The sequence below is a fragment of the Telopea speciosissima genome, chromosome 10, assembly GCF_018873765.1.
Source record: "Telopea speciosissima isolate NSW1024214 ecotype Mountain lineage chromosome 10, Tspe_v1, whole genome shotgun sequence".
In the NCBI taxonomy this organism is placed as follows: Eukaryota; Viridiplantae; Streptophyta; class Magnoliopsida; order Proteales; family Proteaceae; genus Telopea; species Telopea speciosissima.
This window is the reverse complement of record NC_057925.1, coordinates 17,008,183-17,029,084: the sequence shown is the minus strand read 5'-3', so window position 1 is coordinate 17,029,084 and position 20,902 is coordinate 17,008,183. Positions and strand designations below refer to the sequence as shown.

Here is a 20,902-nt window from a genome sequence, read left to right as displayed (position 1 = left end):
GGCGCCTCCCTTTTATTATAAATAGACAGATCGTGGGAGGCTCCCCCACTACTCTTCAGCATTGAAAAATTTCTGTTTTCAGATCTGAGACTGCTGCAATCGAGCTGCTGCCTCTGCTCCTCTGTGAGCTTACATCCTTGTGGACTCAAGGTCGTGAAGGGTGGGTGATACCTGCGACTCCTTGCACTGTGAAGGTTAGGAGGTCTTGTCCAATATTCAATCTGCTATTGTTATTTATGCAATTCAGACCTGCACATTTGCTCTATTATTTCCTTTGCTTAACCCTAACCTGCAACCATCCTCCTGCAAACCCTAGTTCTCCTTTAAAACCCTAAAGTTCCTAAACTCTGCCCAGCCCTAACCAGCCAACCAAATCACACCAAACTTCAACCGAATCTTCTTCCCCACCTCTGTGACACTCGGCCAGAATCCCTTGACCTGTTTCCCCCTAGAAACCCTAGATCTCTTCATTCCCTTCATTCCCAAAACTCATAACCCTAACCCTCATAATTCTGAAATTTTATTTCTTATTCAAACCTAATTAAAACCTATACTAATTAGACTCCTAAAAACCTGCATACCATTACCCAATAAAGCCCTAACTCAAACTCCAATTCCTAACCCAAATTTTGCCCTAATTAACCTAATCTGCCCCATTCGGCCAACCCTATTACACAACCTGGTTTCTATGCGGGACTTATTCAACCTAGGCTACATCAAATTGGTATCAAAGCTATGGAAGGACAAGGCACACTTGTTGTTGATCAACCACGGCCACCCCACCTGATCCAATGGCTGCAATTCTCGACATGCTCCAGAAGATCAGTGATCGGTTACAGATTGTTGAGCAAAGGCAAGCTGTGCCTATTGTAAACAACCCTCTATACGTAGAGGAGGATCGACTACAAGTACATTCTGAAGTTCATGGAATTTTGGGAAGGGATGAACATCACAGAGATCATCCCAGACGTCACAGAGATCAGTCTAGACATGACCGAGACTACAGGGATCGACGTCGGTATGACAGAGATGACTACAGAGACGACAGGGAAAGAACTACTAAATCACCTCGAAGACCTAACTTTAAGGAATACTTGAGATCATACTTCACTGGAGATGAAGCCCATAACAGGAGATTTGATACATAGAAGGTCAAGCTAGAACTGAAAGAGTATGATGGGCATGGTGAACCACAGAAATTCTATGACTGGCTTATTGCCCTAGATGACTATTTTGACTAGTATGACTTGCGTGAAGACCAAAAGATGAGATTGGCACGTACTAAATTAATTGGTTCTGCTCGAGAATGGTGGCGTAAGACAGAGAGGGACATGGAACGTGAAGGTAAAACACCTACCAACTGGGAGGATATGAAGTATGATTTGAAAGAGAAATACTTACTTAGACATTATAGAGCTCAGATGCAAGATCAATTCAACTCCCTTAGGCAAGGGAACATGACTGTATCCGAGTACATGCAAAAGTTTGATTCTCTCTCATCTCGTACTGACACCATAGAAAGTGCCACTCAAATGTTGTCCTAATTTCGGTTGGGATTGAGGTCTGATATCATTAGAGCTATTGGTGTTGTGGATGTTCTAGACATCAAGGACTGCTTTGAGAAGGCATTGAAGGCTGAAGACCTATTAAACACCACTAGAAGGTTTGGCTCCACTGCTGTCGACACCAGAAAATCTTTTCCAGCATCCAAACCAACTAATGGTTACAATAGTGGTAATAACACCACTGCTGGTTCTACACGGACAGCCACTTACACTGGCAGCTCTTCACGTGTGGACAAGGGCAAAGCCCCAACGACCACTAGTGAGTCAAATACTTTTTATCGCTGCAATGAAAAGGGAAATTATGCTAAGGACTGCCCACAAAGATAGAGACCGATTCATGTAGCTGAAAAGGAGGAAGAAAGCTCTGATGAATTTGATGAACTGGGTATTTATGCATTACCCCTTGATAATGATGATGATGGGGCTGTTTATTTTGACGACTTGGGTGATGAACTTGAAGATACCCGAGGTGTACACGTAGTAGCACGTATATTGAGTGCTGAATCTAAAGGTGAAGATTGGCGACGTAGTTGCATCTTCTATACTCGCTTGTGAGCAGGTGAGCGCACTGCCCAGATAATTGTTGATAGTGGTAGCTGCGTTAATGTTGTGTCCGAAGACCTTGTGAAGAAGGTGAATCTGAAATTTGAGAAGCACCCGATGCCCTACAAAGTCTCCTTATTAAATGGGAATAAGCTTGACGTGAACAAGAGATGCTATGTTCCCCTACAGGCCCAAAAGTATTCAGAGGAAATTTGGTGTGATATTATTCCAATGAGAATGACTGATGTTTTACTAGGAAGACCATGGCTTTATGACAATGATGTTGCTCTCATAGGAAGAAAAAATCTATGCGTATTTCAACATAAAGGAGAGGAGATTAGGTGGTACCCACTTAATTTGCTGGCTGAAGTACGAAAATGCCGTGTCATGTGCACAAATCAAAAGGGGACAGAATCTGGAAACAAAGTGCTAGATATACCACTGAGGGAATTTGAACAAACTAGCCATGATACAGGTCTAGTTCTTGCCTTGGTGACTCAAGAGGTTGCTGCCCCATCTGAAGAGAAATTTACACAACCCATCAAGGAATTATTGTAGGATTTTTCAGATGTAGTACCAGAAGAACTGCCCAATGAGTTGCCACCACTCAGAGACATTCAACATGCCATCGATTTGGTACTTGGTGTGATGTTAATAAATCTGCCCGCCTATAGGATGAGTCCCTCTGAGCATGAAGAGCTTCTCAAGAAGGGGTTTATTGAAGAAAGCATAAGCCCTTGTGCTGTTCCAGCCTTGTTGACACCAAAGAAGGATGGTTCATAGCACATGTGTGTGGATAACAGAGCCATCAACAAGATCACCATCAAGTATAGGTTCCCAATTCCTAGGCTTGATGACATGCTAGACATGCTGTCCGGTTCTAAGATCTTCTCCAAGATTGACCTTCGCAGTGGATACCATCAAATTCGCATCCAACCTGGAGACGAATGGAAGACAGCCTTCAAGACCAAAGATGGATTATTCAAGTGGAAGGTCATGCCCTTTGGCCTGATGAATGCACCTAGCACTTTCATGGGAGTCATGACCTAGGTACTTCGTCATTTCATCGGTAAATTTCTTGTTGTTTATTTTGATGATATTTTGGTGTACAGTAAAGACCTAGATGAGCATATAGACCACCTAAAACAAGTTCTAAGAGTGCTCCGACAAGAGAAGTTGTTTATCAATTTAAAGAAATGCTCCTTCATGCTGCCCAAGGTTGTTTTCCTTGGCTTTATAATCTCATCCAAGGGTGTTGAAGCTGATCCGAAAAATGTTCGAAGCATTGTTGAGGTGACTTATTCCGACGACATTCATCGAAGCACGGAGTTTCCACGGTTTGGCTTCCTTTTACAGGTGATTTATTCGCAATTTCAGTGCCATTGTGGCACCAATAACTGAATGCATCAAACAGAACAAGGGTCAGTTCAAATGGACAGTAGCTGCTCACAAAGCCTTCCAGCTGATCAAGAAGAAGATGACTAAAGCCCCAGTACTATGCCTGCCCAACTTTGACCATATTTTCGAAGTTGCTACAGATGCTTCCCATGTTGTTTTAGGCGGAGTTCTTATGCAAAATGGGCATCCTATTGCATTTTATAGTGAGAAACTCAATGATGCCAAGATGCGGTACTCTACTTATGATATACAATTTTATGCTGTTGTTCAGGTCTTGTGGCTTTGGAGACACTACCTCATTGGCAAAGAATTCGTCCTGTACACTGTTCATGAGGCACTCAAGCACCTCCACTTACAGAAGTCCATTAGCACCAGGCATGCTAAATGGGTCGCATACTTACAGGATTTCAACTTTGCTCTCAAATACAAATCAGGAAAGGAAAATACAGTGGCTGATGCATTGAGTAGAAAAGCCCTGACCTTGAACACTTTCTCAGCCCATGCACTTAGCATCGAGCAGATCAGAGACGAGTATGCTAGTGACAAGGACTTTCAAGTCCTATATGCTGATTTGAAGCAGGGTGGACAACACCCTAAGTACTCATTACATGATGGTTACTTGTTCATAGGACCCCGGCTGTGCATTCCTGATTCGTCCTTACGACACCACATTATCAGGGAGTTACATGGAGGAGGTTTAGGAAGACACTTCGGGAAAGATAAAACCATCTGAAAGGTAATTGATCGGTACTATTGGCCTCATTTGGCTAAGGATGTAGATTATGTAATCAAGCAGTGCCGAGTTTGCCAGCTAGCTAAAGGTACCAAGCAAAACACGGGCCTCTATTCACCATTGCCGATCCTTCACCAGCCATGGGTTGATCTCAGTATGAACAATCAATTTTTATTCATTCTCTAACCTTCAGAAGCATAAATGCTCCATTTAATTATAAAAAGGTAGTATAATTGATGTATAAAACACCTAGTAAGTATCCTTCCTGCTGATTCTCTTGACAACTTAACAATCACTCTTAATACTGTTATTTTGAAAAGGAGAAAAAGGCTGTATCTTGACAACTGTTGCGGTTGGACATCATGGTGATGAATCTGTGTAGTTTCTCCTGATATGGTTACATGGTACTAAATATCTGAGTGAAATACCTTTCATTGATCCAGCTTGTGGCACTCCAGCATTGATTGACCCAATAATAAGAAAAACCAGTTACCAAAGTAGTTAAAAATAGCATATTTGTTTCTCTCCCTTGTCAACTCATCCTTTATATGAGGTCAACTGGTCTAGGCTCAATGCTGAACGCTATCATGGAGTGTTCTCACCCTACTGCCATTTTTTGGATTTGAATGGTTAGTTTTCACTTGAACGGTTTTATTTTTTAAAAAAAAATTGATCTAATGTGGTTCTAAAATACCAAACGGACAGGATTTAGAAATTCCAAAATCGCAGGAGAATAAGGAACCAAAATCCAATATTAGAGAAATTGAATAACAAGAAACAAACAAGTCTGATGAACTCCTATTGAAAGAAGGAAGCTTGAAACCCAGAAAAATAGCAGACTGGATGTGCAGAATTTCAAGGTTTCAATTTAGCATCTAAAAGATGATCAAAGAGCTGCTGGATTTAACAGTAATAGTGGAATTCAGATTCGAGAATTGAAGCTGAAATAGAGAGAAGCTGAGAAATCAGATCAGATGTAAGATTCTGTTAAATCGATAGCAAGATCCAATTTGGAAGCCAGGAATAAGGTACAAATCGATTCCGATAGCTAGTACTGAAATCAGAATTGGAAACACAGGTTTCATGGCTGAGAAATCCAGGATTCCTACTTGAAGGAATTTCAGAAAACAGTAAAAAGGTGTGATTCACCTATTTGATTGAAGAAGATCAGAAAGAAGAAGAGGATGTGTATTTAGGAAGTACCACCTGAAACACTACCTTGGAATCACCACCAGGGAGCCTACTGAATCATCAAAGTGGGGATCCTGCTGAATCACCGCACCAGGGAGGTATTGAATCACCACAGAACCAAAGGCAAAACCTATCTTCATTATTCAATAACTTGTATAAGGTTGAAAGCGCCTTACAAACTTGTATAGAAGACTCAAAAATAGACTAAAAAAGAAGAAAAAAAAGGCCTAAACCAATCCCGAACTGATAAGGTAACTTAAACTAATTAGGATAGAGAAATAATAAGGGAAAGAGACTGAAATAGGTAGTAACAAAGAAATAAAGAAATAGGACTCTAACTAGACTAACTAATAAAGTAAATCACGTATTCAGAATTAAGACCCTGAATATAGGCTTATAAAAGAGACACATTACATCAATAAACCAAGGAGGCTTACTTCAGTAAGAAATGGGAATCAAAAGAGTAGGACCAGGTCTCCATGTCCAAGAAAATTTTGGTTTTAAACATAGGATGGGCAATCCAATATGAAAACCCAAAGGGACATTCAGCCCAAGCCCATCATAAGCAGTTCATTTTGAATTAAATTTGGATCGGGATTAGGCCAGTCTTGAACTTCAATTTGCCTTTGAATATATGATTTTTCGTTACGACTGAAATAGGACCGGGTTAGGCCGGATTGAGCCTGTTTGGCATTGACCATGGGGAGGAGGAAGGGAGATGTAGGGGTTGGACCAGGCCAGGGAGAAGAAGTAGTCATCTGGGCCTAGTTGCGCCCAACAAGGTCTCAACCTTGCCCCGTTCCGACCTTGATTAAAGGCTAGAAATTTTTAATGAGATTTAGAACAGTCGAACCAGAGGAAGAAGAAGAAGAGATAAGGCGCTGCAGTTATCACGACAGGCTCGACCTTTTTGGCCCTTTTTTTATTTTAACATTTTGCTTTGGGATCACCAGAGCATTTTCAAAATGCTCTTAAATTCATGTTCCAAGAGCATATGTAAATCTGGTACACTTTGTGGGAGAACCTAATATAACTACATGGCACATAAATATGAGGAATATGGACTAATTGGACACCATAGACTTAGAAAGTAACAAATATGAGTAAATGGAATTTATCATGTGTTTATGGTCAAAGTGATAGAATAAGGGACTGTAGTATTCAAGGACCTAAAAATTCTAATGAGACTTAACAAGTTTAAATTGACCTATAGTATACAAGTAAATTAATTATAAAAAATAAACCTAATTGTGACTCATCTGCCTTCTTCGATGTCGATTGGGCCAACTGTCCAAATGATCGAAATCTATTGGTGGGTTTGCAATTTTTCATGGCAATAATCTCATATCATGGAACTAGAAAACAAGCAATAACCGCTCGTTCAAGCACTGAAGCTGGGTATCGCGACATCGCAAACACAGCTGCATGCCGAGCTCACATGGCTTCAATCACTTTTAAAAGAACTTCAAATCTATTTGCCAACTACTCCAATATTGTGGTGTGATAATGTCGGGGCCACCTGTTTGACAGCTAACCCTGTCTTTCCTGCCCAACTAAAACATGTCGAAATCGACTTCCACTTTGTCGGGGGCAAGGTAGCCAAAGGAGATCTTGATGTAAGGTTCATCTCAACAAAAGATTAGTTAGCTGACATTTTCACGAAGCCTCTATCACAACAACGGTTCACATATCTGCTGTCCAATCTCAAGGTGCATCAATCCCCCTTGAGCTTGCGGGGGCATGTAAGTGAAGCCAATACATCACCAGCTCATGTAACCATTGATTACAATTTCAGGGGATAAGATCAAATCCCCTACAACTCACACAATTGATGTTGGCCTTCAATCCGTTGTGCTTCAATCAAGCAAGATAATTGAAGTCCAGGAAGGAAAGGAAATCGGCAATAAAGACAAGGATAAAATCCTTAGTTGTAGGATTAATCCTGTTTCCTTCTACACTCCATATTACAATTTCAGGGAATCAATCAAGGATAAAACCAAATCCCCTACAACTCACACAATAGCTGTTGGCCTTCAATCCATTGTGCTTCAATCAAGCAAGATAATTGAAGTCCAGGAAGGAAAGGAAAACGGTAATAAAAAGAAGGATAAAATCCTTAATTGTAGGATTAATCCTGTTTCCTTCTACAGTCCATATCTTAGTCAATATACCTGCTTGTAGGCTTTATCATCAACTTGGGCTGCATCAATCCCCAAATCCTTGGCTATTGAAATACCTCTCACAAAGGTTCTAAATTCTGCCTCACAGTAAGATAAATAGGCCTACTAGTTCATAAATTGTTTTCAAATTAATTTCTGAAAGTTATACAAAAACAATCAATTTAAGAAAGTAATTTCCACGAATTAACTTGGTCAAACCAATCAACATATACCCAGGTCATGACAAATGTTGAACAAGGTCGTCAGATCATAGGTTCGAGTTGTTGGGGCCGGATTGGGTTCTTACCCGCTACACATTAGCTTCCAACACAATAAAAAAAAGCACTATATAAAAGATGGGAGAGGGTTCCCTACACTGCCCGAGTAAAATTTCAGGCAAATGACAGAACTCCCTTTGGAATCTGACAGTAGGGGAGGGGCATTTATAACATATCACCCCCTCACAGGAACATTGATATGTGAGAGGGGGTGTGCAATTTCATTTTTGAGCTGGCATTGTGGATAACTTTTTCCCATAAAATATCATGATTCTTAGACATTAAAAGGGATTAAATCAGTTATTTATCTAATTATTGCTAATGATATTTGAAAACAGAATTTTAATTTGATACAGTAGTGAAATCAGATATGGCCAGCTTGAGTTCCCAAAGCAAAAATTGTCATCGAGACATCAGTAAAAAAAGAATCATATAATATCTCTTGAATTTTTTTTTTTTTGTTTTAAATTGAGAAGACCAAAATAAGGGATGAAATCAGATACAGATAGTAGTTATTCGTCTGTAATCATGGTTAGTTATAATTAGAAACAGAATTTTAATTAATTTGGTACATTATTAGTGAAATCAGGATATGGCCACCTTAATTTCCAAACGAATGTTTTAGTTTTCCCATACATGGGCATGGCTAACGAAATAACAGGAGGTAATTAATCTAATTGAAGCGAGATATATAAACTGAAGATATGGACCTTATAATTTTCCCATTTCAGGTCTCTCTCTCTCTCTCCCTCTATAGATAGAGATCGATACTGCCTCTCTCTCTCTCTCTCTCTCTGTGCTATATAATTACATATAGAGATGATGATAAAAGCTTAATTCATTCAGTGTCATAGAGGATGAATGAGAGAACATTTGGAGTAGTGTAACAACCTTCAATGGCTAACAACTCGTATAGCTTCTTCAGCTCTTATTCATGGCGGCTAATCACTCTCCTGATTGTAATCTTGACCTCTCTCAATTGTGTTACTACTGTCATTGCCCATACAGACAAGAAGGCAAGCAATTATATATCTACATTCATGTTCTTTCCTGTCATTCTTTTTTCTTTTTAAAAGATTCCATGATTAGGTTTTTTTTTTGGGGGGGCGTTGGGGGTTGGGGTTATGCATCGATAAGAATTTGTTATGTGATAAGAGTTTTCTTTAGGTTTGATTTCAAATGGTTGTTCTGCTCCCTTTGTACCATGGATGCATGGAAGCCTAGTGATATTCACATCTGCTAACATCTTTTATTGATGTTAAAGGCTGAGGATGAGTACTATATTGGTGAATAACGAAAACACAGTAGTAATATAATGTTGGGTGCATTGTTAATGTATATATCTTATGGGTTTGGCATATATAGGTGTATATTGTATACATGGGTGCACTATTAAAGGCTGAGGATGAGTACTCCACAGAATCTTCTGTCCATTTGCGTATCTTAGAACAAGTCCTTATTGATACAAGGTATAAATTAATATTGTTAATTTTCTGTCTTAATTTCCTTCTTTGCTTAATAATTTAACTTTAATGTGGATTTCCCATGATACCAAAGCTTCAAGCTAGCTTTTTCTGATGCAGCTCTGCTAGAGAATCCTTAGTTTGCAGCTATAGAAATAGTTTTAATGGATTTGCAGCTAAGCTCACAGAACAAGAGCAAGGAAAGCTAAGAGGTACTAGTTGCTGAACATTAATTAACCTATTGTATGTCACCCTCTAGTGAATTAGCTTTCTTCTGCAACCAATGTTGGAATTATTAACCTGTTTGCAAGTACGTACTATTTGTTGAACATTAACCTGTCGTTTGCAGGCATGAAAAATGTAGTCTCTGTATTTCCAAGTAGAACCCTTCAACTTGACACAACAAGATCATGGGATTTCCTGGGTTTCCCAAGCACTGTAAGAAGAATGCCCACCGTTGAGAGTGATGTCATTATTGGCATGATTGACAGTGGAATCTGGCCTGAATCCGAGAGCTTCAGTGATAAGGGGATCGGTCGTCCCCCGAGCAAATGGAAGGGTATTTGTCAAAACATCACCTGTAACAAGTAAGAATTTTGGGTCCCTTGCATGATTCACTATTTTATACAATGCTTGTTCAATTTGTTGAGCTTATTATGATTTTGTTGCAATGTACTTGGAATGTTCTTCTCTCCATGGACTACTTAATTACTGTTTATTTCAACATTTTTGAATGGAAAATACAGTAAGATTATTGGGGCACGATTTTACAAAGCCGACAATAGCTACACAGCAGAGGAAGAGAAGTCCCCCCGTGATATTGAAGGACATGGAACCCATACTGCTTCTACAGTAGCAGGTGTTGAAGTTAAAAATACAAGCCTTTTTGGCATTGCTGAAGGGACTGTAAGAGGAGCTGTTCCCTCTGCAAGGATCGCTGTCTATAAAGTTTGTTGGAAGGATGGTTGTGCTGAACATGATATCCTGGCTGCATTTGATGATGCAATTAAAGATGGTGTTGATATCTTATCGGTTTCCCTTGGAGGTCCAGGTGCTATAAGTTTCCTGAAAGATTCTATTGCAATTGGAGCATTCCATGCAATGGAGAAAGGGATACTTACCTCTACATCTGCTGGAAATCTTGGACCAGACACAGCCACTATCACAAATCTTGCCCCATGGATGTTAACTGTAGCAGCAACCAACACAGATCGTAGGATCATAAGCAATGTCACAACAGGCAATCGGATTACCATGGTGGTGAGAGTGCTTCTTCGTGTTACATTTTTTAATTGTTTTTTCATGTTCCATTTCCTTCATTGGGATAATAAGATGTGTTTATTACTCACCATTTACATTGGATAATCAGGGACACGCTATCAACACTTTCCAAACTGAGAAAAAGGCATCCCCAATTATATATGCAGGTGATCATGCTGCACATAACTCTACCAGTGAAGATGCAAGGTTAAAATCCCTTGTTAGTCATGATGTTCTTTTTCTACCTTTATTTCTCTATGTTTTAATGAATATGATTTTCTTTTTTCATTAATTCAGGGCATGTAATCCTGGCTCCTTGGACAAAGATTTTGTGAAAGGGAAGATTGTCTTCTGCGATACATTCTCTGATGGTAGCGGGCCTGCCCTTGCAGATGCTCAGGGAATGGTGATGGTAGATGATACTATACTTGATGATACAGCCTTTTTGTTTCCTTTACCGGCAACAGCCATTAGCATTGCAGATGGCAAAAAATTAAAGCTCTATTTGAATGCTACCAGGTTAAATTGGAGACAAGTATGCTCAGTTAATTTTATAGGTCAAGTAAAATCTTAAGTTTTGGTTAATGTGGTCAATATTTCTACCTCCTAGCAGAATGCCCATGGCAAGGATCTACAAAAGTCAATCAATTCATGATCCTAAAGCTCCACATGTGGTTTTATTCTCTTCTAGAGGACCCAACACACTTTCATTTGAAATCCTCAAGGTAATTTGTTATTTGCCTAATGGGGTCAACTCTAGTGTATAGGCGCTAGATTGGGTCAACCTAATATGGGATAGGTTAAAGGGTTTGATTTAATGTGTTTCACCATCTATGAGGCTTTTTGTGTATCGGTCAAGTACTTAACATACTTCTTCTTTTTGTATTCCAAGCAGCCAGATTTAAGTGCCCCAGGTGTAGACATATTAGCAGCATGGTCTCCGAAAGCCTCAGTTTCAGCTTACACAGATGACAAGCGCTCTGTAAAGTACAACATTATATCTGGAACATCAATGTCTTGCCCTCATGCAACTGGTGCTGCTGCCTATGTCAAAACATTTCATCCTTCATGGTCCCCTGCTGCAATTAAATCTGCTCTCATGACGACAGGTGATTTGATTTTCCCATTTTCCCCTAGGCTTTAAGACCCATAATCAAGAAAGTACTAAAGTCTCAAAACTAGTAGTTACCCAATCAATTCATTTTTCTGTTTGTCTTGTAGCTTCTCCCATAAATCCCTCCTATCACAAAGAGGCTGAATTGGCATATGGTGCTGGTCAAATTGATCCACTAAAGGCTGTCAATCCAGGTCTTGTGTATGATGCCTTGAAAGCAGACTATGTACAAGGTTTATGCAACTTGGGTTTCACTCCGGAGGCTATTAGGGTCATTGCTGGTGAGAATGTTACTTGTGCCAAGGAAAATGGAACAGACGCTCTTTTAAACTACCCTTCTTTGGGTGGTTTTGTTTTCGTCGGAACACCCATCGATAGATATTTTCCGAGGACGGTTACGAATGTCGGCTTACCAAATTCTACATACAAGGTGACAGTTGGACCACAAACACTAGCAAATGTTACTGTTAATCCCAATGTTCTATCATTTAAGTCATTGAATGAGAAGCAGCAATTCACTGTACATGTCAAGGGGGTGGGAATTCCCAAAGATACAATCATCTCTACATGGTTGTTGTGGTCTGATGGTATACATAATGTAAGAACTCCCATTGCCATATGGAGCTACTAGAAATTAGAAATCTTTCTTCAGAAAATAAATGTGAATCAGTTGAGTACTTCCTGACCCAATTCTCTAGAAAAAAAAAACTCTTCTTTAATTTTAGGGAGGTAGTTTTCTGTCCGGGAGTGTGGCCTACGCCAGCATTCCCATGTGTTTATCTCTCTCCTCAAAACAAAGGGTAGATGTGTCATTTCTTATGGTAAGGAGAAAGAGAGACTCATGGGAGTGCTGGTGTAGGCCACACTCTTGGACAAAGTTCTTTTTCCTTATCTTAGTGCATTATTTTATTTTTTATTGAGGAAAAATATATTCAACAAAACAGAAAGATCTTTCCCCCCAAAAAAACGAAAAGAGAACAAGAAAGAAAATAAAAAAAATGAGAAAAAGAACTTTGTTAGTTCTCATAGTTCCTACGTCAAGACACAGGAGAATACAAATTTACTGTCCGTCCCCTTGTGAACTCAAAAAAACCCATCGTTGTTGATGTTCTTGCTTGCGCAATCCATTGGCCCCTACACTGGCGTGGGAACTAGAAATAAAAATTAGGAAAATCCATCTAAACAAAAAACAATATTGGACTCTAGTGCAAATTCTATGGCAAAAATGATCATTTTACCCTTGGCCTAACTCAAATATTCCCAAATAGAGACAACTCCTTGGATAGCCTTATTTAGCCGTTTAGAGTTTGTAGACGAAATCTCACCCAAATGTGATGTTGTTTTGCAAATTTCACCTTATTTAGTAGTTTTCTGTCCGGGAGTGTGACCTACGCCAGCATTCCCATGTGTTTATCTCTATCCTCAAAACAAAGGGGTAGATGTGTCTTTTCATATGGTGAGGAGAAAGAGAGACTCATGGGGGTACTGGTGTAGGCCACACTCCTGGACAAAGTTCTTTTTCCTTATCTTAGTGCTTTATTTTATTTTATTTTTTATTAAGGAAAAATATATTCAACAAAGCCAAAAGATCTGTCTCCCCCAAAAAAACAATAAAAGAACAAGAAAGAAATTTTTTTGGAGAAAAAGAACTTTGTTTGTTCTCATTATTAGGTCCTACGTTAAGACACAGGAGCATACAAATTTACTGTCCGACCCCTTGTGAACTCAAACAAACCCATCGATGTTGATGTTCTTGCTTGCGCACTCCATTGGCCCCTACACTGGCACGGGAACTACAAATAAAAATTAGGAAACTTCATCTAAACAAAAATCAACATTGGACTCCAGTGCAAATTCTATGGCAAAAATGATCATTTTACCCTTGGCCTAACTCAAATATTCCCAAATAGAGCCAAAACTCCTAGGATAACCTTATCTAGTCGTTTAGAGTCTGTACACAAAATTTCACCCAAATGTGATGTTGTTTTGCAAAATGATAGTTTTGCCCCTGGTATTGTCTCAATATCCGAACTAGGGGTATCAACCGGTCAGACTTGGGCTATAATTGGGTAATATAATCGGCCCTTAATCGAGCCTTAAACAGTGCAGTTTTGGGCTTTGGCCCTGTTTAAATCTAAATGGGCTTTAAACGGTGCAACCATTTCTATCCAAATATGGGATTTGTGACTCCACCCAAGTAAGGTTCTAATTTTCAAAATCCTGACAAGTGACAATTATTTCAGTCAATTTGTCCGCCTCCAGACTAGTATGCCTATTTTAATACTTTGAACTATAATTTCTCATTTCCTTTGTGCACTCCTGGGTGCTATTGAATTTGGTGAGAAATCTGCTACTGTAAATTGGTGCAACATTTTAAGTAAAGTATATCCAATCTGTTAAATTATCTAGAATTTCCTCTTAATTTTTCATACACAGATAAATATTGGCACAACCACATAGGAGACCGGGAAAGGGAAGGGGAGGGGAAGTTTACAAGTTTAAGGGTCAGGCTGTAATTGGGCGGGTTAGGGCCTGACCTGGAATTGGTTGGTTCGGTCGGGCACCTAATGGGCTAGGACCCCACACAGGGATCGTCCGATTACTAAACATGTTGAGCTTAAGCCCGACACGTATAGTAAAAGAGTCAGGCCAGGCTTGGAATTGACACCCCTAGTCCGAACTTCCCGATTTAAGCCTTTAAGCTTGTGCATATTTTTTTACTCAAATCCAATAACGTTTGGTTGTCGTTTAGCGCAAAAATGATCATTTTACCCTTGATGTAACTATACGTGTCGGGCTGGGCCTGGAATTGACACCCCTAGTCCGAACTTCCCGATTTGAACCTTTAAGCTTGTGCATTTTTTTCACTCAAATCCAATAACATTTGGTTGTTGTTTAACGCAAAAATGGTCATTTTACCCTTGATGTAATTCCGGGGCTTGAACCTTCCTGATTTGAGCCGAAACTTTTAGGATAGCCTTATTTAGCTATTTTATGCATGAATGTACAATTTTGCTCAAATCGAACTAATGATCCCAAGTTGACATTGAGACGGAGGGTGAATCAGGATCACAAAAACTTTTTAAACCTATCTCAACATTGTCTTTGAAAGTCTTACTAGATAAAACTCTCATTGTAGCATGCAAACAAATACAAAAAAATCAAAGCATTGTTGACCTTCACACTACATCACTTGCACTTGAGAACTTGATCACACACTGCAATCAACACCGACTAGCTGTGGTACCACAATTTTTCCACTCTACAAGTTCGTGTGCTCTACTTCGTTGCAACTAGAGTTGGTTAAGCCAACTAGGAGATACACACCTATTTTACCATCACACTCATTCCAATACAATGTAAATAATAATAATAATAATAAATAATAATGGTCAACACAGGATTTTACATGGTTTGTTAAGGTTCCTACATCCACGGTACAATACCCTAACCAGGGTTTTGTATTTTGCACTATACGCTACTCAATTTTAGTCACAACTACAACTCTAGAACAACAATCTCTGGAAGGTTTGGCATGACAAGAGGAGGATTTCACATAAGTGTGCATTTGAAGATTGTAAGTGGAGGATATATACAGCTGTGCTTCAGGATGGTACAACGATTCAGATTCAGACAATGCAAGCAGAGCATAGTTGCCCTAGAACATGCAATAACTCATTTGCCACATCAACTTGGTTAGCAGAAAAGATAGGGGAGAAGTTGAGAGATGACAGGGAGAAAAATGTTAAGGCGATCAGGAGAGAAGTCCAACGGGACTACGGTGTTGCAATGTCTCGTTCACAAGTATATAGAGCTAAGAGAAAAGCAATTTCTTTGAATGAGGGCACTCAAGAAGATCAATACAGGATGATGCTACCTAGGTATCTAGAGGCCATTGTGAAATGGAATCCTGGAAGTGTAGTGCATTTAACAACTCAATCGCTCTCAATTCAACCTCCTGTATTTGAAAGGTTATTTATAAGTTTTAATTCCATGAGAAAGGAATTCATAGAGGGTGTCGACCTTTCATTGGCCTTGATGGTGCTCATCTTAAGACAACACATGGTGGGTTCTATTAAGTGCCATCGCTTTGGATGCAAATCAAGGTATATTCCCTAGTTTTTTAGCATGTGTAGAGATTGAGGATCAGCATTCATGGGGATGGTTTCCACAGTTATTGCAAGACATAGTTGGACCATGGCAACACCAAGCACTAAACTTCATTTCAAATTGACAAAAGGTATGTTTACTGATTTTTAAAAAAAAATCTAGCATATGAATATTATTTTGTACTCCAGTCAAATTGTTTTCTAATAATTTTGAGTGTTAATAATAGGGGTTGTTAAATGCATTTGATCGTGTAATGCCTGGAGTTAAGCACATATTTTGTGTGACACACTTGTACAAGAACTTCAAGGCCAAGTATCCTAACTGCCTACTTAAGAATGAACTTTGGAGTGCATAAAATGCATTTAACGAAGTTGAGTTTAAGAAGCATATAGAGGATGTTGAACACATAGTGCAGATGGCAGTGACAGTGTGTTGGTTGTCATTGTTGTCAACACAGTGCATGTGTATTGTTGTGGTCAACACAGTGCATCTTGGTGCATTGCATGATAGAGGTAGTGTACAGTGGCACTTCAAGGCAATTATAGAGCTTAGGACAATTTAGGCAGCTTTTTGAGTAGGTAGGTTTATGGCAGTGCAGGCAGTGATTGGATAGTGTCCCAGCATCCCCAGTAGTTCTTGCAGTGTTCACAATGGCAGTGACATCTATACAGAGGTCCCATAGTGTTTGGGAGTCATCTAGGGGTATTTCTATCATTACATCATTATAGGGTATTTCTATAATTTTACAAAGTACTGATGGCCTAGACAGGTGACCGTCAACATATTGGAGTGTTTTGGTGATTAGTCAATCACAAAGGTTAATGGGGGTGTTGATTCAACTCACACGGGCATTTTGGTCATTTGATAGTGATGTGACATTTTGGCAATGATGTTGAAGCATCTGGGGATTATTGGGCAGCATGAGATTGTTCATTGCAGTGTTTGGTAACCTTGAACAGCCTTGGTTGAAGGCTTGATGCATTAAGTATGTTGATTTCATAGGTTTTCGCATGTTGATTTCATAGGTTTTTGCACTGGCAGCGTGTTTGTCAGCATTTTTAGAGGGTCTAATGGCAGAACTGGGCGGAGCATTCTACATGAATATTTTAGTTCATCGAGTCCTCTTCGAAACGTAACTAGAATCGTGCAATTCCGAGTTTGGATGGTGAAGTTACATCGATTCCCATTTGGTCACCTAAAATGAAAGGCATTTTAGTCAATCCGAATTGTTTTTGGGTTCCCTGAGACAATCAATATGGATTTACTGATGTGGCCAATTGTGATTGGTAGTGCTCATCATCACGGACATATGGTCGCAAACGGCGCTCAAGTCAGAGCTAAAATGAAGAAGTTGTGGCCTAGATTCCATTTTGAGCACTCTGGTAGGCTGGGAGTGTAGGAGGTTCCGATCGATAGGATAACATTCAACTGAGATTTTAAAATTTGAATCTACGATCTAGATTAATCCAAATCTGTAGACCCTTGTGATCCCTGATCACGTGCAGCGCCTGTGTAGAGAAGCGCCTAGAAAAGATTCTCCTTGGGAGGATCTCATGATCCCTGCCCATTCAAGAAATAATTGATAACTATCCAACGGTCAAATATCTTTCCGGCCTTCAACAACAGATCTGACGGCTCATAGGCCGCCGTATGAGATAGCCAATAGGAATACGATACATCAACCTGTCACTGTCAGCCTTTGACGTTGACTTCACCACGTGATGTTGATCTGATAGATGAGATCTAGAGCAATCTGACGTACGAAAATCATGAAGATTTCAAAATCATGATCTGACGGACGTTGATAAGGGCATTGATGCATTGGCACTACATGGGATCAAGATCCTTTTTAATGCATGCGCGTACACCCTGCTCTCCCCCAAGATTCTATTTCAAGCTCCACGGTTCGTCCAACTTCAATCGACGATATCTAGGGCTACAGGGCTCGAAATAAGGTAATCTTTTTTTTTTTTGGGGGTGATTTTTTTAGAGGAATCCATTGGTATACTCAGAGAAGCGAGAAGAGTAGCAGAGATTGTTGGAATATGGGTTGCAGCCCTAAATAGGTGTTGTATGCATCTATGATTTGAGTCTCCTTCTCTATCTCATGTGTCCAGCTTTCCTAGAGGCCATTGATGGTTTGAAATCATAGAACCAACACCTCTATTTGTGGTTGCAGCCAAGAAAGAAAAGGGAAAAGAGGAATGAAGAAGAAAGGAGGGGAAAAGAGGAAGAAAGGAAGGGGAAGGAAAAAGGAAAAAGAACGGAAAAAGGAAGGAGAAAAAGAAAGCAAGGGCTTCTCTCAGATTCGATGAAAGATAAAAAGAAGAAAAGGAAAGAAAAAAAGAAAAGAAAGAGAAAGAGAAAGGAAACAAAAGGAAAAGAAAGGAAAGTACAGGAAAAGAAGCGAGAAGGGAAAAAGACAATGGTTTCCCACACTGTCAGGAACCAGTTCAGGACTCCAGTAATAGTGCACTTGAAGATTCCAGTTGTCCATCAAATTGGGAGAAGTTGAAGATTCCAATGAGCCACCAGAGTTGCCAAACTTGATCTATAGATACCAGGAATCAGAAACATTACACGGTTGTCAGAATTTCTATCTCTTGACTTTGTAATTTTTGTATTTTGGTATTCATTATATATGCTAGTAGTAGGGTTGCATGTTGAGACCTATGCTAGTTGCGCTTGACAATATAGGGCATTCATATAAGCCCAAGTATTTTTATTGAGTTGTCCAGTTGCATCTGGACACAGTGTTGGTTACCAATGGGTGTTGGGAAACCATTGGGGGTAACACCCTTGTCTCTATACATAGGGATAGAAGGAGGTCAGATGTCCTAAGTCATAGGTGTGACTAACAGATCATCTGCCGTGGGTGTGGCCTCTCAGTTTTATGCTGGAAAAATTAATGATGAATAGATGCTGAGGTCCGAGTGAGCATTACCCCATGCGCGTAGGCAAACTGTTGAAGCACGTAATTTTTTGTGTTGTGGATGCATGCTTGGGATTTTGAAGTGCTTGTCTGCACGATGGGTGTACACACCTAGTAAAGTCTTTGATAGTCAGCCTAGGGTGTATATGTGATTATATGTGCTAGCAATGTGTGTGGTTGAGTGCCATATTATGTGATAGCATCAGCTCTTGGCAGCAGTATTAGTGACTGTGGTTGTATGAGACTGAGTCAGGATTGCTATTAGAGTGTGATTGTGTGCCTGTGTGTCTTTTGAGAAGATTGTGTGGGTGGTTGTGGTGAGTGTTAAAGTTCTCAACAGGTGAACAGGGAGTGAAACTGTTGAGGGAAAAGATTTTTATAGTCGACTGATTCACCACCCACTCTTAGTGGCCATCACTATTCAACAATAGGTATCAAAGCAAGGTCCCTATAGTTAGCTTTTACAGCTTAGGGTGATCTAGGTTGTGATGGCAGCAGTTGATAGCCTTGGACATCCCATATTTTTTGATTCAGGAGCATCTATTTTCTATAGTGTAGATTATGTTATTTGGAAATACAGGATGGACTCATAAATTGGAGCTAAAGAATGCTATGATGTGTATCAGGTAGTTAAGAAGGGTAGTAGAAAGACAAAGAAATAAATGAAATTTGAATCTAAAGCTAATGCATTGATCTTAGATGGATTGACTAACAACATCAAAGCTAGAGTCAGTGCTTGCAGGTCAACGAAAGCCATGTGGGAGAGATTACAGAGTTTATATGGAGATGAGTCAACTTCAGATGCATTTTTTAAATCATCAGGAGAGTGCTCTAGTAGCCACTCGGAGATAGAGGATATTAATCTAGCTTTTTTGGTTTCTGATGAGACAGAGCATAGAGTAGTTGATAGTGTACGCACAGAGTCTAATGATGAGGCAGATGATGCAGATATTGACTGGAGAGGAGAGCTGACATCTTCTCTCAATGAGTTAAGATTGGAGAGGGATAGATACAAGGGGATATTCAGAGATCTCATAGATGTAAGAGAGACCATCCAATCCTTGAGAGCTCAATTGAGAGAGTCCTCAATTATTATGGAGGAGCTTGAGGCTCAGGTTATCAGGAGGGATGACATGTACAACAGTCTGCAGGAGGAGACTACAACTCTAAGGTCACAGTTGACAGAGCTGGAGAGTAGCAGATGTGTGTACTACAGACAGTCAAAGTCTGGTAGCACAGTCTTAAGATCATTATTGGAGACATCAGTACAGGAGTTGTGTGATAGTCAGCTTGAGGAGAGATGCAGAGGACTTCAGGCAGAAGTCATAGCATTGCAGACACAGTTGTATAAGCTACAGAGTAGTCAGACATCCATCCCATCTGTGGTTGTAAATATTGATAGATAGCCAGCTCAGTCTGTAGATTGTCAGAGACCACCCATCATTAGATCTAATTGTATTACAGAGTAAGGTGAGTCATCTATGAGAGCTACAGAGACAGACTTAAGTAGATCACAGAGACTAAGCATTGGCATAGCTTAGAGGAGGACATATCAGAGAGCACAGAGGAGGCAGAGACAGAGAGAGCATAGGTATGGCATAGCACAGATGAAACCTCCAGTACACTAAGCATAGTGTGGAGGTAGTCCCCAGTAGGGGTAGATTAGAGGGACATAGACCAGAGGTATCTCCCAACTGATACAGAGGAGAGATATAGAGTTCAGAGGAAGAGTCCAATAAGGCAGACATGGTGACACAGGGAGATATAAAATGTTATATTAGAGATTGGTTGAGCATGACAGGCTTGACAGATTTCCCCAGCAAAGGTAGATGGTTCGTACTAGATGGCAGAGAGTACCACCCAGTTGGCACAGGCAGTCCCTAGTAAGCCAGTCACATTTTTATAGGTATTGCCATAGGTGCAATGGGTATGGACATAGAAGTGTAGTGTACTTAGAAAGTAGGATCCACTAGCTATAAAGGAAGGATTCCCATAGAACCGTGAGGCAGGCAGGTAGTGGAGTGCCTCAGATGTCATCGGGTTGGACATTGGGCCAAGCATTACAAGACTATACTCTCCCCTCAGCTTGCTCTTGAGGAGAGAAGTTATTTGCATTCTAGAACTAAAAAATCTAGAAGAGGTTCTAGAAGGTACAT

The 20,902-nt window shown here is 39.9% G+C and overlaps 1 protein-coding gene across 1 annotated transcript; it reads left to right on the top strand.

Moving 5' to 3' along the window:
• Window positions 1-9,219: 9,219 nt before the first annotated feature.
• On the top strand, window positions 9,220-12,335 carry LOC122641701 (subtilisin-like protease SBT4.3). Its single transcript, XM_043834987.1, has 9 exons — window positions 9,220-9,336; window positions 9,451-9,542; window positions 9,680-9,917; window positions 10,077-10,590; window positions 10,700-10,797; window positions 10,888-11,109; window positions 11,204-11,315; window positions 11,486-11,699; window positions 11,812-12,335. Exons 1-9 carry the CDS (start codon window positions 9,248-9,250, stop codon window positions 12,333-12,335), a joined length of 2,103 nt encoding a protein of 700 aa, XP_043690922.1. The 5' UTR covers window positions 9,220-9,247.
• Window positions 12,336-20,902: the final 8,567 nt, after the last annotated feature.